Source organism: Lingula anatina, chromosome 1, assembly GCF_051362555.1.
Source record: "Lingula anatina isolate TDL-2025a chromosome 1, LinAna3.0, whole genome shotgun sequence".
Taxonomy (NCBI): Eukaryota; Metazoa; Brachiopoda; class Lingulata; order Lingulida; family Lingulidae; genus Lingula; species Lingula anatina.
The window spans coordinates 56,268,023-56,285,732 of NC_141767.1; the positions used below are offsets into that span (position 1 = coordinate 56,268,023).

The 17,710-nt window shown below is 37.2% G+C and overlaps 3 protein-coding genes across 5 annotated transcripts; 2 read left to right on the forward strand and 1 right to left on the reverse strand.

Moving 5' to 3' along the window:
* Positions 1–109: 109 nt before the first annotated feature.
* On the forward strand, positions 110–1,732 carry LOC106169898 (small ribosomal subunit protein uS10). The gene is made up of 4 exons (XM_013549543.3): positions 110–299; positions 717–816; positions 1,002–1,201; positions 1,602–1,732. Exons 1-4 carry the CDS (start codon positions 297–299, stop codon positions 1,656–1,658), a joined length of 360 nt encoding a protein of 119 aa, XP_013404997.1. The 5' UTR covers positions 110–296; the 3' UTR covers positions 1,659–1,732.
* A 179-nt stretch (positions 1,733–1,911) lies between these two features.
* Positions 1,912–11,427, forward strand: LOC106169891 (sodium- and chloride-dependent glycine transporter 1). The gene is made up of 15 exons (XM_087008967.1): positions 1,912–3,640; positions 4,133–4,358; positions 5,370–5,501; positions 5,914–6,057; positions 6,743–6,911; positions 7,171–7,309; positions 7,492–7,629; positions 7,830–7,933; positions 8,138–8,375; positions 8,574–8,702; positions 8,912–9,011; positions 9,229–9,338; positions 9,639–9,812; positions 10,109–10,255; positions 10,537–11,427. The coding sequence occupies exons 1-15, from the start codon at positions 3,611–3,613 to the stop codon at positions 10,591–10,593; spliced, it is 2,037 nt and encodes a 678-aa protein (XP_086865093.1). The 5' UTR covers positions 1,912–3,610; the 3' UTR covers positions 10,594–11,427.
* On the reverse strand, positions 10,584–14,370 carry LOC106169895 (uncharacterized). 3 transcript variants are annotated; one of them, XM_013549537.3, is made up of 5 exons: positions 13,733–14,370; positions 12,775–12,964; positions 12,168–12,407; positions 11,796–11,914; positions 10,584–11,275 (listed from the first exon to the last, which is right to left on the reverse strand). In XM_013549537.3, exons 1-5 carry the CDS (start codon positions 14,048–14,050, stop codon positions 10,862–10,864), a joined length of 1,281 nt encoding a protein of 426 aa, XP_013404991.2. In that variant the 5' UTR covers positions 14,051–14,370; the 3' UTR covers positions 10,584–10,861. The 3 variants fall into 3 exon arrangements, with proteins under 3 accessions (XP_013404991.2, XP_013404993.2, XP_086865175.1); XM_013549539.3 differs by having other exon boundaries at positions 12,775–13,038; positions 13,733–13,883; XM_087009049.1 differs by lacking the exon at positions 12,168–12,407 and having other exon boundaries at positions 13,733–14,368.
* Between the last annotated feature and the right edge of the window lie 3,340 nt (positions 14,371–17,710).

A 17,710-nucleotide genomic window follows, 5' to 3' on the forward strand; every position in this document is an offset into this window, starting at 1 on the left:
TTTTAGTAAAAAAAATATTTCATAGCCAATTTCTTAGTATTTTCGACAAAAAAGATTATGCTCATTGAAATATTTTGATGTTAAAATTTTTGGTTGAAAGATAGATGATTTTTTCTAGATGTAAGTGGTGAAGGTCAAAAGCCTTCTACCCATTGCTTACATTATATACTCCCAACCTAAACCGACCTCTTTCCCGAAGATCCCTCGTGTCGAGAAGCATCTTGTGGATCAGAAGTTACTGGCTCACCGCTGTTCTGTGTTAATTACATTGAATACGTCGGCCAGATAAATACATTATGGTAATTTTATTCTTCATCAACGTTTATACCGATTTACTTTTTTTACACACATTATAATTATAATTAAAATAGAACACAAATTCAGAGCACTACGCACCTACCCATTCCCTTGCAATGGCGTGCGTCATATTACTAACAATACGCCTAGGAAAACAATCCCCTTTTACTGTACATTTATTTAAGCTACAGTGCCACATCGGAGTATAAAATAACCATGAGTGGTTTAGCTTCAAACATTGAAATTTAGAATTTGTCTGAACCTTTGAATTGTTGAATTTAAAAAGAACTAGGGGTTGATGTTGGTGCAGATTTACTCTAATCATTACTATTGGTTTGTTGCTAAGTGTAGAATAGGATTAGTCTCCTGACCTACATATGCAACTAATTGAAATATGTGATGCTTGTTTCCTATGTTAGTCCACCTACAAAGAAACAGGCAAAGCTCCTGCAGAGGAAACCACCATCCATCGCATCAGGATCACTTTGACCAGCCGTAATGTCAAAAGTTTGGAGAAAGGTGAATATTGGTTTTTATTATAAGTCATTGATGAATTAATATACTAGTAAATGGAAAAAAAATTCAACGCTATGTTTCTTAATTGAGAACTAACTTCTGTTTTTTTTTTAGATGTTTTGTGCATCACTTCTTTCTTTTTACATAGTATTGAAAAATAACCAAAGACATTTAACTATTATTTCCAGTGTGTGCTGACCTGATTAAGGGAGCCAAGGAGAAGCAGTTGAAGGTAAAGGGTCCAGTGCGCATGCCCACAAAGGTTCTGCGCATCACCACTCGTAAGACTCCTTGTGGTGAGGGATCCAAGACCTGGGATCGCTTTCAGATGCGCATCCACAAGCGTCTGATTGATCTGCACAGTCCATCCGAGATAGTTAAGCAGATTGTATCCTTTCTTTGCAAGTGTAGACATTATGCTCTGTAGCAAGGCTTTATGGTTATTCAGGGCTCCGTAACTCGAAAGCAGCGTGTATTGCAAATAGCGATACCACATAGCATACCATAATACAATGTATTATATGGGGAGAGTTATGGAATCGAGATGTTTGCGCTCAGTCGCAGTGCGCGATGCTTTCGAGTTACGGGGCCCAGATCTTTCATGTGTTCTATTAAACTGCAAATTATTCAAAAAGACGTAATATATCTCATTTCCTCTGTAAATTCAATGGTAGAAATAATTTTCTCATTGTCTTTTTATCTGAGGGAATTAATTCTGCATGGAACCAAATTTTTGTTTTCTGGTTAACATTCATCCCATTTTATTTGTTTTCCGTGACTGTTGTCAGACATCCATCAGCATTGAGCCTGGAGTGGAAGTAGAGGTCACCATCGCAGACGCATAAAGGGAATGACATCCTGAATCAATTTGTGACATTTCTTTTACTAAGATAAATAAAGAAATCAACATAGAACAAGATGTTAATTTTGTTTGGCTTTGCTTTATTTCACATGCCGAAGACCATTAACTATTATTTCGCCGCTCTCGTGGGAGGTAAAAACAGATCTGAAATATTAGAAAAGCTGTCAAAATCTCTGAATTTTATAATCTCTTACAAATTAAAATAAAAGCTGGAGAGTGTGATGAGTATTTTATCAAACAGCTGCAATTATTAGAAAGGTTCGGTGCACGGAGATCTTGGTTCCCTACCACCGCTTCCCTACCACCGTTTAACGGACGGTTATTATCCTGATTACTTGTGTAGTCTTTTTCTACACAGAAAATACTTGTAATAAAGCTTAGTAGGCGGTAAAGGCCAGTGATAATAGGTCTGTAACAAGATCATCCCACACCTCGCACCATGGGCGGAACGGAAAAAGGATTTTGTCATTCGAAAATGATATAGGGGATACCGAGTTCCGGCGTAAAAGGAAGAAAATAGCCTTAGGCATACAAAAGCATGCCTTTTTACATCGGTTTTTAAAAATATCCAAAATGTACCAAATTTGGACAAAAAAATTCAGAGAGAGAACTTTATCACAAGGTTTTCACATCTACAAAAGCTTGGCACGTTTTTGTTCTGTCCTGCGGTAATATTTGCGCAACTACGCCATCACCGCAGAGAGTAGGCTCTTCGTCCCATGAAGGTGTCTTGGTGAACACTGAAATAGAGAAGTGGCAATAACTCACTTTTAGCTGTTGTTTGAAAAAATATAATTAATTGGCTTTGGAGTGATTCTTCCCATCTCCAGTGTAACTTTAATTTAAGAATAACTCCGATTTTTGTGGGAAACAATGTGTTTCGAAAGCACAGACAAAAATGCGTATAAGTACTATATTCTCTCAGAGTTACGTTATGTTCGAGTCACACGACGTGTTGACACGTACCTGCTGAAGCAAACTTTACTTCCAAAACTCTGGTGTTGATGAGACATTTCAGCTGTTATTTTTTCTAACAAGTTAATTTGGGCAGCGTTTAAAAAGTAAACACCTCGCCAGTGAGGTCAACCTGTCACTCATTGCTATCACCTACATATATCTTACCCAGTTAAGAGAAATGTTAAAGGATGAGCAGGTATGCATGTCAGCCACCGAACAGCCGAGTCGCATTTGAAAATGCTGCACACGTAGGTCATTCATAACGCCCAAGGCAAAACGAGTAGCACATTAAATCGCAACGCTAAATAATTTCCCTTTCCAATCCCAGTCTTGCCTAAGCGCAAAATGCGGCCGGTGGATTTCTGTGTCAATTATGTAAATTAAGGTTGACATATTAGATCCGTTTATTTTTTTCTTTACTCACTCACCGAAATCCAGATTTAAGACTTGTGTCACTTGTGTTATAAGGCATATATTTTAAATGCGAACACCTAAAAAGCACCACGTCTGCTTAAAAGAACTTTTCATAGTTTTTTAATTCATTCAAATGCACCTCTCTCGAAAAACTAAAGCATTGACTCCATTGAGTATTATACTCATTACTATTCTAAAGCCGTCACTACAACGAAATCGTACTTTCAGTACAGGGTGTCACGAAATGCGGCATACCTAAATGTAAAATGCTCCTTTTCAAAATTATTTGCTCCATATGCCGTCCATATGATTTCCATTGCAAAATTGTAATCATAAGTCTTTGACAAGAAACAAAACATAACCATCTTTAACTAATGATTGTTAAACTGAATATATTAGAATGTTTTATTTTGGCTCAACCTGTATTCGCCCTGTACAGATATATGCAAATGAAGTGAACATCACAACGGCGAACCCACCTCAGTGTGTCACGAACGCGGGTGTCACTCCTTACTCAGGTATTCACCTGTTCACATCTTGTAATAGTACTGGTATTGTTCTAACATGGCTCAGGAAGAAAAAGACGGGGTAGCGGTAAGTTTACCTTTCGATGTAACCTACTATCACATAGTCGACACATACTGATATTTGATATGATGAAATCCTTTTTGTGGATTTTAGAAATGTGTACAAGTTGAATAAATGCCAACAAAATGGGCTAAACATTCTATTTTTCAGCGTTAGAAGACATACTAATCTGTAAAACTTTTAGATGTGAATTAAATAGAAGCTTTACAAGTATATTAAGCATGCAAACTCATAACTCAAAGTATCAGCGACCACCCGTGCATTTACGATGAGCTACTGGGGTAAATGTATTTCAGTGTAAACTTTAACCGTTACTGCGACAAACGCTACAGGAAGAAAAGTTTTGTTTAAATGAAAGTATGGGGTTCTTCCCATATATTTTTAAAAACAGTAATAAAAATGTTATTTTTTAACATTGCAGTTGAATCGATTAAGTTTCTGTTTTATGTTGGAATATATCAAATTCATTGAAATATAAAGTATAAAGGTATATTGCAGAATCAAGGATTTGAAGCGTCCACGAATGACCTAGCCGGAGAAAAACCTGCAGAGCCAGGCCCCACAATTGTCGGAGACGGAGATAACGACTCTGACAATGGTGATGAAAATAAGGAACGTGGAAACTGGAGTGGGAAATTGGACTTCTTACTTTCCTGTCTCGGTTATGCCGTTGGGTTGGGAAATGTGTGGAGATTTCCTTATCTCTGTTACAAAAATGGCGGAGGTAATGTTAAGTTTATATTAACTTTCATCCATCAGATAAAAAGTCGATGGTTAGGAACCACTCACAAAGAATTTCAATGGAAAGGGGGAAAATACATAATTTGGGAACCATGCAAAATATTTGCATGACCAAAGAGATGTTATTCAAAATTTCTGATTCTCCCATTAATTAATTCAATTCTTTTGTGTATTGTGAATGACCATACGTGTATGTAGTACACTCATCAGTCAGCGGGTTCGTTGTGGTAACAGACTCATGGTTTATTAGACGGATGAAAGAGACATTTGGTCTTGTGAGTGATATTGAGTCAGTTCCCACGCAAGGTGATTAGTATAGTTAAGTTTCGAGTGCTATGAACATAAATCATATGTTCGTATCTGAATTTTTTTTAAAGTTAGACATTGAACTTACTCTTCCTATCTCGCAGCACATTCAAATACTTTTTTCCAAACTGATTTTTTGTGAACCAAATACCCGGTATACAATTATTTCCACCTATGAAAAAAAATTATAATGATAATGAAACGGATGTTCAAAATAAATAATCGTTTTAACGACCCTCTTTAAGGGTTTTTGAAACTTGAATCGCCAAATAAAATTCTGTTAATGGTGGGTTAGTTTATACTTCTAGTTTTATTAGATTTCTTCTTAGGTACCTCCAGGGATACATAAATTTTCTAAATTCTATCATAACTGTCAAGATGTGCAAAGGACAGGACCTATATAGAGTAAGGCCGTACTTGCGGCAAATTTGATGTGAATATTTTAGCAGCGAATGTCATATTATGTCAGTAAAATTTTTGCAGTAGACCTCGCACATTTACAGCTGTATGAAAGTACATGTAGATGTGTAAGTAGAAGTTTGATTTTTAAAATATTGAAAGTAAAGGGCACAGAGCTAAGTACCAGGAAGAAATCATTTTTAATGTTTACTCATACAGTGATAAGATTGTAACAAAGGCAGATTTTGGCATAACTAGAAATATTACAGTAATTGAAATCATTTTCCAGCGGCGTTCTTCATCCCGTATGTGATTATGTTATTTATGGTTGGAATGCCTATCTTCTTCCTCGAACTTGCCCTTGGTCAATTTTCCAGTAGCGGCCCACTAACTTGTTTCAAGCTGGCGCCTCTGTTTACAGGTATGTGTTGATTGACATTTATACAACTCTATTTTTATATGGCGATAAACGGAAGTATGAAGCACCGTGTCCACCTTAAAGTAGGGTTGATATAAATTTGACACGATACGAACAGTTGGTCAGGATATTTTTTATCCCAATTCGTAAATTACTCCTTAAATTCGGTCGACACGCGACTCAGCCCGAGGAAGTGAGCCAAAGATAAGAAATATACCTGACTGGCGTACTGCATTTGTCGGAATTTAAGCAACTGGGTTGAGTACTTAACAGAAAATCTTTAATGTTCTTTGCAATATATTTTTGTAAAAGTAAAAATTCTTTTCTTGAGTTTCTAAATGCTGTAACAATCTATGTAAAGATTGTTACAAGGATCGTCATATGTATTAGACCGATTTATGCATTCATTTTGTAGGAGTCGGATATGGCATGGTCATCGTGTCAGGGCTGGTAGCCATATATTACAACATGATTATCGGCTGGTCCCTGTATTATCTGTTTGCCTCCTTTACCAGCGTGTTACCCTGGGACCATTGCGACCCTGCGTGGGCATCAGAGTGTAAGTCGGTATCTCTGCTAGGCCTTGGACATAATGTCCAAGGCTAGGCGGACGAGGCGGACCGCCATTAGTCAACTTCGTTCTATACTTGTTTCTTTTTCTAACAATCCGCCTCCTTTTTTGTTATGAAAGGTGGTGATAAATCCTTTGTATTGAAGCGCTGTCGAATAGTTTATATTTCAATAAAATCCTTGCTATGCCCGGCATTTGTGTTATGTCGTAATGTTCCCTTATGCAATATGATTTATCAAATGTGGTAGGATATAGGCTTGGTACCTATTAGTGAACACAAACCGATCATTAAATTCCTTTGATTATTATATTTTCATACAATCACCCAATGTATCTTGATGAATTTTCAACACCAACAATCTCCATAGCTACATAACTTTTAGTGCTTGGTCGCCAGTGTGTGGAGGATAAACTTTACTTGACATTTTTCAAGCAAGGAGTTGTAACTCCTTGGTTCCAGTGACATTGTAATTTTGTTGTAGTGCGTAGTAGGCTGTCAAGCACGGAAATGATGACAATTATGTTCCTATGGATATCTACCACATAGACAAACCTCATCAAAAATTAATCATTGAAATTAAATTAACGGTCACACGTGTATCGTAGACCTGATTTTGTACAGAGTTATTTTGTATGCAAGTTAGGCCTCACATGCATGTTGGATTTTCTTTAGATTGCTTTGACTTTCTCCCAAATGTCTTCAACTGTACGACCGATTTTGGGCTGGATGCATATGACAACGGCACGTGTTATAACGGTACTACACGGATTGGGATATGGAATGAAAGCCTGGCAAAAAACAACAGCATCAAACGTACCACAGCTAGCGAAGAATATCTGAAGTAACCATCCTATACGTTAATGCATTTTGTCGAATATCACAATATATATTGGAAAACTGAAAAGACCGAAAATAAGTCCAGCGACGATGCATTTTTACGACTAACGAAGTGATAATGTTTAAAGAAAACACATCTGTAGTCAGATAAGTAACATAAATTAGACATATACCCGTGTTATCAACTTCTGTACATCTACAGTTACCTACCATGAATTGACCAGAAAAGTTTTCCGGAGCAATAACTTATTATTTGTCTTTAGCACGGTGGTGTTAGGATTGAACGATTCCCCTGGTATTCACGACCTAGGACCTATTCGCTGGCAGCTGGCTATGTGTTTGCTCCTAGCCTGGATCATTGTCTTCTTTTGTCTAATAAAAGGCATAAAATCTTCTGGCAAGGTAACATTCTCTCTCTCTCTCTCTCTCTCTCTCTCTCTCTCTCTCTCTCTCTGTTTTACAACAAAATTTCTCCAAAACTAATTTGTTGAAACTGTAACTTTATGGCTATAATACAATGTCTATGCTATATACCAATTTTTCTAGCGTAACAAATGTTTTTTAATAGTTCTATACGCTTCCAGGTCGTCTATTTCACTGCTCTCTTCCCATATGCCGTACTTGTCATTCTGTTGATTCGTGGAGTTCTCCTGGAGGGGCATTTAAAGGGAATCACGTTTTACATTCTTGATCCAGATATTAGCAGACTGAAGGATGTGGAGGTTAGCTTTAAATTATGTGTTTTGCTACTAAGATATCGTACTTTTGCTACTAATGAATAAATGAAAGGATTAAATGTCACGGGATTAAATGTCAGTTAAGTAATTTTAATTAAAAGATATTACGTCTTAGATTAATTATTTTCAACTCTTAACGCTTTCTTTCCCCCCCCTCTCGCTACAAAGTATTTTTACCACTTTAGGTGTGGAAGGATGCTGCTGTGCAAATATTCTTCTCGCTGTCTGCGTGTTGGGGAGGGTTGATAACTCTCGCCAGCTACAATAAGTTCCACAACAACTGCCTTAGGTACGTATCTACAAAGATGGGGGGGGGGGGGGGGGGGGGGGGGATTGGGACGATATTACTCTTTGGACGTCCTCTCATCCGCTTTTTTACAATCTATTCATCTTTTTGATGATTCGGATTTCAAGATGACATGTGTGCTGCAGTAAGTTTATTTTGATAATAAATCATATTGCATTTAAAAACAAAACATTCGTTAATTTTCAGAGATGCGATCATCGTTTCCTTAGGCAACTGCTTAACCAGTTTCTTTGCTGGTTTTGTCATTTTCTCCTATATCGGTTTTTTGGCGGGGAAACTGAATGTATCCGTGGATGAAGTGGCCAGAAGTGGGCCCGGGTTGGCATTTGTTGTCTATCCAGAAGCCGTGGCCCTAATGCCAGTTGCACCACTTTGGGCAATACTCTTCTTTTTTATGCTTCTAACGCTGGGACTAGACAGTCAGGTAATTGTGGACTTACACAAAGAAAAAAGGTCTATTCTCGTAATTGAATAATTTTCTGTCCACAGTTGCAGTAAGTATGATGTTCTTTTTCGGTCTACTATTGCATTTCTTTTACATTATACAACGTACATCTCGCTCTCTCTCTCTCTCTCTCTCTTTATATATAAACCATGAATCATTTATATTTTTTATCTATAGTTTACTTTGTTGGAAACCGTGGTGACGGCAGTTCTTGATACCTGGCCGAAAATTCGTCGCTGGAAACCTATTGTAGTGGGCGGGGTTTGTGTAATTGGCTACTTTCTAGGACTCACTATGTGCACAAACGTGAGTAGATATTGAAAGTAAGAAGACATTAAAACAAAATTATTGGATCTACGTATATTTGGAGTGGAAGGTTGAAAAGCAATTTTAATATTTTTTAAGTGTTGTAAGAAGCGAATGTTTTATATAGTGCGCCAGAGTGTGTATAGCAATGAAGCATATTATTTGTTCAATGATTTATAAGATTATCATTTCCTACATAAATATTTTAGGGCGGAATGTATATGTTGAACTTGCTGGACAATTACGCTGGGGGATGGAGTGTTCTTTTAATTGGGGTATTAGAACTCGTGGCCGTTAACTACGTATATGGTAAGTGTTTTTATAGTAATGCTAATATACATGTATGGTTACTAAATTATCCAGTCGAATCGATCACTTATACAAGAGAAGAGATTTGTGAAATTAAATTAAACAAATAACATTCAGTTGCTCGCAGAAAATGCTAATGAAACAACTTAAATATAGAAATAAAAATGCACTACGTGTACTGTTCTAGATGTGTACTTTTGGTCATTTTTCATTCCAGGTGTGCGTCGTTTCATGCAGGACATCGGTGTCATGTTGGGCACTCGCTTCCCTTGTGCATGGCCTTGGTGGGCTATCAACTGGTGCATCTTTTCCCCGGGACTTATACTGGTACCTTACAGTATATCTAATGACTTAAGCCTAGTATTGATGATGATGATGATGATGATATATATATGTTTTAACTCGGATATTTGATTTAGATGTGTTATGCGTTTGGTTTTTATGCGTTTTATTTTTAAGTCCACTTTCTGATGATCTTCATTCTTTTTAATGCCAGGTAAATTCATTAACTGCTTTGCATTAACGCAAGGTTTGCATGGCCTATTTAACAGGTTTTATAGGTGCACAAAAAGATAAGGAAGGGAAAGATGCAGCAACTGCAGTAGTAGAATATCTATATATTTTCAGTTCGTGCTGCTGTTCTCTTGGGTGAAAGCTTCCCGATTGACACTCGGAGATGACTACTTGTACCCCGATTTCGCCATGGCTCTGGCCTACTGTACCTCTCTAGTCATTATCATTCCTATCGTTCTCCTGCCAATTATTTTCCTCGTATTCAAGTTCAAAGGATCAATGTCAGAGGTATGTGAAATGCATATGTACATGTATACTCCATCACTTATGAAACGCCTAGGAGACCAGATCAGTTAGTTGCAGTTTCATTGTTTACTGATAAGATTTAGATATAGATAAAAAGATTTTTGACGCCTGTCTTAATGTATATCTATTAAAGTTTACGATAATGGCTTTGTTGACTTTAATGATAAATATCTTTACAGTTTACAGGGTCAGATATGCGTTAATATGAAAGATATGCCAGTATATATGTAGTTTATAAGGGTTTAATGGCTATTAAATTATGCCATCCCATATTTCAGCGTCTTCGCCAACTGGTCCGACCTACAGTGGACTGGGGCCCAGCTCTGGTTCAGCACAGACAGCTGATTAGCTACGTCCCTGGGTTTGTTGTGGACCCTTCAGATGGCCAAGCGTCCAACGGAAATGCTTATCCTATGACAAAAAAGGTAATGTTAAAATCACACAGCCTAAAAACGGGCTTTTACCGTCAAAATACATTGTATTTTGCATTTGATTATCACGATACATACTCTTTGTTGATAAAAATGTACTTGACAGTATAACAACATTACAAACTTCTCATCATGGTAAAATATGGCAAGGAAATGGGTTTGTCCACACAAAGTTTTAACAAAATTGAACTTGAGGGCGTTTCTATTTGTAAATATATTTTTCTTTTTAATGATTTCCCCCCTTTTTATTCGTATTTTTCACATTTTCCCTTCAGAGATTGAATGAAGACAACGGAATTGACGGGCATTACAGCCCAGCAAATCAATTCTGATGGCCTTTTATTCCGTGCTGATCAAAATCGCAGACATGCCTAAGACTGAAAAATACATTGTACAGAGACGAAAACAATTCGTAAAACATTCTACCTTAATTGATTTTGGGGTCGGGGAATTAATTCACTATCACAATAGCAGTAATTAAAGGAGGCATTATACGATCATTTCTCAATGAAGACGGTGTGACTATCAAGTCAGTTATTCAAAGAAGTCCTGTAGTAGACTAGTGCAGTGAGTGAAAACTCCACAGCTCCTGTCCTTGGACTACACTGAAATTTTATAATAGGATATATAGTCTTGAAATTTATCCAATATTTCCTTCTCCGTCAACCCATAATCTGTGCAGCAGTGTTGGTGTCGCTGTAATTCCCTCGACTTTTTGCGCTCAGCTATATACTTTGCCATCTTATTGGCCACATCAGAGTTCAACTCCATTCCAAGATACGAATATATTTCTTTCACTTTCGTTATTGGGTCCCTGACAAGATCCACCTGATGCACGTCTATGACGCGAATCTGTCTGCCGGATTGGTCGCAGCTTTTCCTGTATTTGAGAAAGGTTGAGGTGTAATACGCTATATCCTCCAGCACACGTCGACCTATTTCAAATTTTGTTATCACACCAGGGTTGAAGTACATCGGCAGAAGGGAATCAACAACTGAGCACCACGAGCTAACCTAAAATATATTTTTACTGATAGCATAAGTATATTGTTCATAGTTATTGGAAGTACACAAGTTTCATATTTTTATATCTTCTGAATAATCGCAACGAGTATTTTTATATATCTGTTATGTTTTACAAATAAAACTCATATGTCTATAATTTAGTTCAGCGTTTTTCTATAACCACATATCTTGTTTTGTCCTTCGGACATTTTGGATTATTCCTATTTACATCTATGATTAAGAAGTAAATGTGATATAGCCTCAAACAACGTCCATTTTAGAAGACAATTTCAGCATTAATATCCATGAGTGTTGTCACTGATGAAGGTAGTATTTCGAAACTTATGCATTGAACTTGGAGAAGCAATTGATGCTTTTTTATTACTACCGTTGAAACTTACTCTCTAAATGAAAAACACCGTTTCAGCGGTAGTATTCAATAAATTACGATGTGAAAAGCAACGACATTATTTTCATTGACATGTCACGTGCAAACCATCTCTATCCAAGTGTTCACATGACAACTTACAATGTCCACGGGGTTCCGCACGGGGTTGATGAAGCTGGCGTCAGGAAACACTTCCAACAGAGACTCTGAGAATAGGCTGTGGAGGTGATCCTTCATGAGCAATCTCCGGTGGCCAACATCTACAAACAGGACAAAGACCGGGATTTTCTTTTCAATTGTAACAAGAGCACCAAATTCTGTTACATATGATATTCAAAATAGAGGCCATTGTAAGTATATATGTTTAAGGCTTGAGTAATCAGTAAGAGGAGAAACGGGAGAAAGGGTTAAAACAACACAAGTTACTTAGCTGAATGGACAGTAAATATAGTTTATTCCTAATAATAATATCTTCAGTAAGTTAGTTTTGTAAGCATTTATAAATTATCACACCTTCATCCTTGGACGTCATCATTTGTAGAGCTTTCTTGTAATCTTGGTAAAACTCAACCATGTATTCACGTTTCAGTGACTTTTTCCACCATTTTTCGTACATTGTAATATTGAAGCAGAAAAGTTGTGCAACTTTATCGATTAAACCAACAGATCCAAAAAGATGGTAACACTCATGGGGGAGTGTTGCTCCAATTTCATGTTTTGATGGAAAATCTGGATCTATGACCTGAAACAAACCTGAAAACGACAAACGCTTCACAAGGGCACAATAAGAACAGGTTGTAAAACTTTTAATTTGACCCCCTAATTATATAATCCTAATTACAAATATCACATCCCCTGTGCCAGACGGCTAACTAACCTAAAACATTTCTTTAATATTAAAGTTCATGGGAGTGGCATAGAGCAACTGCAACTTATTTCCTTTGCATTAATTTGGGAAGGGGAAGCGACTTTTAATATGAAATTTTTCCTTTAAAAAATGGCGAAGGTTATTTAAACACACGTACTGTGAATTACTGTAAAAGAAGATAAAAAGATAGAGTGTACTGAGAGTAACTGGCTCTTCTAATGAAATGTTTGATTAAATCTTATGGTAATATACCTGGCACTCTCTCAGCAGCAGCAATTCGAGGGTCATCCTTAGTTCCTGCCCCAGTCTCCGGAGGCACAGGGTTCAGAAGTTCATACAGCAGAGGCGGACGAAACGCTGGGTCCTGAGCAAGAAGTCCGTGTAAAAAGGTCGTCCCAGATCGCATTACACCCAGCACAAATACTGGTTTGCGTAACGGTACCTGTGTAAGTGATAAAACCCCCTTTACACAGGACGGCGTCCTTTGTGCGTCCATGGAACTGTTATCGCTGTAGTCTAAAAGGATGCACAAGCATCGTTTTGTTTGCAGAATGAATGCTCAAAGATCGGCCAGTTGTCGGCACGTTAAGTATTGTGTGTGTGTGTGTGTGTGTGTGTGTGTGTTTTTTTTTACTCTCAAACGGGGCCGTACTACGGGGCGCAGAAAGGACGCCGTCCAGTGTTAAGGGGGGCTTAAGCCCAGACTCATACCATTGCCTGAACCAAGGAGTTATAACTCCTTGCCTGAACTACCTTCTGCCAGGTGTCTCCTCTAGGTGTTAGAAAATACTCAGTATATCGAAATTTATAACCGCTGGCAGAAAGTAGGCCTAAACAATATTTGACAAGGAACGTTGTGTAATACATACATGTACAGGCTAGTTTACAGTCAAGTAGAAAGCTAGAACTTGGACATAATAACGTTATTATGTCTAAGGCTAGAAGCTCTTATATTATTGTCACGCCCCCAGTATTAGTTTCTTTTTAAATAATATTTCGTATTTTTGTAATATTTCGGCAACTAATCCATAAATTGTGTACAGCCCGAAGATTGGAAGCCTGGCAGTGACTGTGATCTTGGACCTAAATATTTAGGTCCAAGCTGTGATCGAAATAATTATGACTGGGTGAGCCCAAACATTTCACAGCTTTCACCATTTATATATATAGCTCCAAAATCTACGAACCGAAAAGAAAATCTGCTACCAACCTTTGTAATGCTGTCATCGCGTAAAAGATGCTCCTGAATCTTGGTTTTCACCTGGAGTTTACCTTTCAATCCAGCCCCAACAAGTCGTCTTCCAAATGTGCTCAATGTTTTGTCAGTTCTGTAGCATCTTACTAACAAGGTAAAGGGTTCAATCCATTTGGTTTCTTTCTCGTCTAATAAACCTAAGAATTCCCCATCATCAAGAATATCATCCTGATTTATTTGGCAAAGTTTGATCCCGAATATTTTAAAGCATAAGTCACCCAAAAAATTAATAACCCAAATGCTCAGTCGGATCACGCCTACTTGGAAAGACATCTTGCTCGCCAGTACTTTGGACTCACATTGGTCAGTGATAAGACCACTTATTCGGGTATACAGGGTTACACCCCGGATAATGCACGCTGGCTCCGCAAGGTGGGGGTCGAGCAGGCGTCTGCCTAAATTGCGCAATTTACGTCGCAATAAAACTGTCGTTCCAAACAAAATAGGCTGATATGAGAGCGAAATATATTACTTAATAATTAATAGCCTTGATAAAACTTAACAAATTTGCACATTTTGTTTATCGTCGGGTCAGCCGCCATGTTGGTTAGTGGCAGCACAGCTCTAACGGCCCATTCGGTTAACAGCGAAGGTGACGATTACTTCTCAACATTTTTTCAAAACTGTGATTATTTCTCATTCTACGTGTTCACATATTTGATAATTGCGACAATGCTATTTACCTGTTTTCTACTGGCGTTTTTTTGATTTTATCATTTTGGTTGGTAAGTGCCAGACCTTTTGTTCCCTGGTACTAGTGGCAAACCTACCAGATCTGACACTAACAGCGCTATAAACCCAGTTATCAATGCTGTCATCTTTAGGTCCTACCTGTATCTCTATTATACCAGTGGTACGTTTGACATATTTCAGTAAGGAAATAAGCTGTGATGCTTATATTTACTTGCCAAACTTTAATTAGCATCAACCTATTAATGAAAACTTCGAAACTTTAAATATCATTATACATGTACAGTGACAATATAATGATGGGAGCTGTTCAACCAAACCCAATATAGAGGTATAACTAAGGTCACAGGCATGCACTTAGACTGGGTTCCCATACTTAGATCGATCCATCTGGGTCGACCGAACTCCCTGGGTGTTCACGCAAAATTTCTATCAGCTCAAGAATCAGCTAGGGGTAAAGATAATGACCCCCTAACAGTTTTACTAGGCGTCACAGACGTTTAAGCCGGTTAGTTTGATAGCAATTTAGTGAGACTCACCAGGGAGATAGATCGATAGGAATGGTCTCTTAAAAATATTTAAGGCACATATTGCAAACTATGTTTGATTATTTTAGGATACCACATGAAGAAGTTTGTATCAAAGTTTCTTTCTCCTGGAACCACTTTGGAAATTCAGTTATTACTGGTTTTGTTCTTTGATTTATCTTCTACAAGTATAACGTTGTAAAAAAATTATAATAATCTTTTGTATAGAGCAGTTAGTTAATTTTGAGCGACTTTAGTTTGCTTGTCACTGAATATTAGAATACCGGGAAAATATACCCTAACGACAGTAAAATAGGCATTAAATAAGTTATTTTTCCGCACGTGATCCAAATATTATATCAGAAATGTCAAACTATCATGGAATCACAATATATTTTTCGGCCAGCAACAGAAAACACTGTTTACTATTGCACCTAGTAGGGGCCTACTTGATCGAACAAAATAAAACTTTTTTATAATTTTTATGGGGAACAAACGTTACCTAGTATTGGCCATGACGCAAAGCCCCTTGAGTTACAGTTTAAATATTTATAAAAACATCCTTACGTCATGTATAATTTACCATGATTGAATCACAACAAAATATATCGGAACGTGGTATGAAAATTTACGTTTCCGGATCGTGCGTTACCATTTAGGGTTCTTTGCGTAATGTAAAGACATGGTAAAAATTGAAAATTGAATTTAAATTGAGACAATCGTGGATTTTTGTTCTCTACACAGATATGTTTTAAAAAATTGAATACAACTTTGATTTCATTCAATTTTGTTTTTGGACACTTCAGCATGTGAAATGCACCACTACATTGGATTTGGTTGTGTTATGATTAAATGCTTGTTTAGAAGAAATAATAAAAGCAGATTATATGCGAAATATAAAATGAGTTTATTTTATTTGGGTTACTCTTGATATTTTTTTCAAACCAGTTAATTATCAAATATGAGGCTTATTTTCAGACCCATCCACAAATATTACTGCAATTTTACCCTGCTGATACACAGATCTACAGTTCTAAAAATACCTTTCAGACACCAACTGAAAAGATGTTTATAATTATATGTATCAAGTAGCGAAAACATCACAAAACGTGTTGTTCAGAAGATATTTCTACAGGCATCTTTCATTCATCAGCCAGGAAATTTTTTTATGTAGGCCTACTCAATAAATGTAGACATTTGAACAAAGGAAAATCTACATACGGGCATGACAGTGTTTTGCATTATATTGTCACCAACCTTAAACTGAATGGGCATAGAAATAACAAAGCATATATATCCATCCCATTAAAACAAACAAACAAACAGTTATTGTCAATCTTAATACTGAATAATAATGACACCTTGCAGCCTTAACTGCCCCACTACCAGTAGGCCTACTATTTGCAGACAATGTTCTAGTCACTGTGTTCTTTTGATGAGGCATTGACGCAAGGATAGCTCCTTTGACTACATTTTAGGGATGTCTCTATTGTAATAAATATTCCCCACTTAACCCTACGTATTGCGATCCACGCCACGAAGGCTTATCCCTGTTGTCAACATTTACACTGGGTAGCGTCCTTTCTGCGTCCCTTCGGCCATCAAAAATATGGTCAGGACGCTCAATGATATTTCAATCCAAAGTCTTAGTGTAATGGCGTGTGCGTCCGTTGTGCGTCCTTTGAACGACCGAATCTTGAGTTTACCTGTAAAACTTCGAGAGACTAATTTATTTACCCCTTTTCAACTCCCCCCCCCCCTGGCTATGGGCCTGTTTTAGATATTATAATCATATTTATTAACCGATTACAGTGACGTCATATTTGCTCCGTAACACTCGTCCAGCGGCCATTCTGGAGGGAAAGAACGACGGGGAATAGTAGCGTAAATATAGGTGAACCAAATAAAATGAAATAATCTTCATATCGTGATCAAGTACACCAAAAGGAAAATAGTATATACATGTGAAAACTTCAGCTGATCAGCGTGATCGACCCATATAAACTCAAGACAGTCCAAAGACGTGAAATCCTGACCTACCCCTGTATCCCAACATCGTGGAATGTTGTCAGAAGCTAGTTCAGTTATCTTGTACTTCATTTTTCTTGTTCATTGGGTAATAAAAGTTATAGCTTTAGAGAGTTTACTGTGTAATCATAAGTTCAACCTTTCATAGAAGCAACTTTGTACATAAAGGATAGATAAAAGGAGAAATTTGAGCTGACTATCGGGATCAACCCTTACGGACTCAAAGAAGAGAGTATGCAGGGTTGTGACAAGAAATATTGCTGTCAGATATGATTTAACTGTACATCATGAAGCTGTCAGAAATTATTTCAGCATTCTTGTGCTTCATTTTGGTTCATTAGGAAGTATTTGTAACATGACTGTTGTTTGAGAGTTTAATATTTTACCATGAATTCAACCATTCACAGTAGCAACATTGTTAGCATTTTATTATTAGTCCAGACCTTCACAGAAGCAATGTATTTTTCAAACTTATGACATTCAATGTAACATAACAACAAGTCAGTTCATGAATTGATCTTTATTTGATTGAAAATATAGGAAAATGCACATTTTGTATGGATAAAAGTAAACATGAAATGCAAAACATTGTTGCACAATTCAATGACAGATTATCAGGGTCCCTTTCCTTTTGGTTGATAACACTGACATGAAAAATATTTCCATACTTTTAATGATGCAATGCAAC

Coding starts and splice junctions, on each gene's coding strand:
- LOC106169898 (XM_013549543.3), top strand. Junction 817..1,001: donor TGTCAAAAGTTTGGAGAAAG/GTGAATATTGGT, acceptor TATTATTTCCAG/TGTGTGCTGACCTGATTAAG. Junction 1,202..1,601: donor CCGAGATAGTTAAGCAGATT/GTATCCTTTCTT, acceptor GACTGTTGTCAG/ACATCCATCAGCATTGAGCC.
- LOC106169891 (XM_087008967.1), top strand. CDS start 3,611: ATGGCTCAGGAAGAAAAAGACGGGGTAGCG. Junction 4,359..5,369: donor CTGTTACAAAAATGGCGGAG/GTAATGTTAAGT, acceptor ATCATTTTCCAG/CGGCGTTCTTCATCCCGTAT. Junction 7,630..7,829: donor GCAGACTGAAGGATGTGGAG/GTTAGCTTTAAA, acceptor TTACCACTTTAG/GTGTGGAAGGATGCTGCTGT.
- LOC106169895 (XM_013549537.3), bottom strand. CDS start 14,050: ATGTCTTTCCAAGTAGGCGTGATCCGACTGAGCATTTGGGTTATTAAT. Junction 12,408..12,774: donor TGCTGCTGAGAGAGTGCCAG/GTATATTACCAT, acceptor TGTCGTTTTCAG/GTTTGTTTCAGGTCATAGAT. Junction 11,915..12,167: donor GATGACGTCCAAGGATGAAG/GTGTGATAATTT, acceptor TCCTGTTTGTAG/ATGTTGGCCACCGGAGATTG.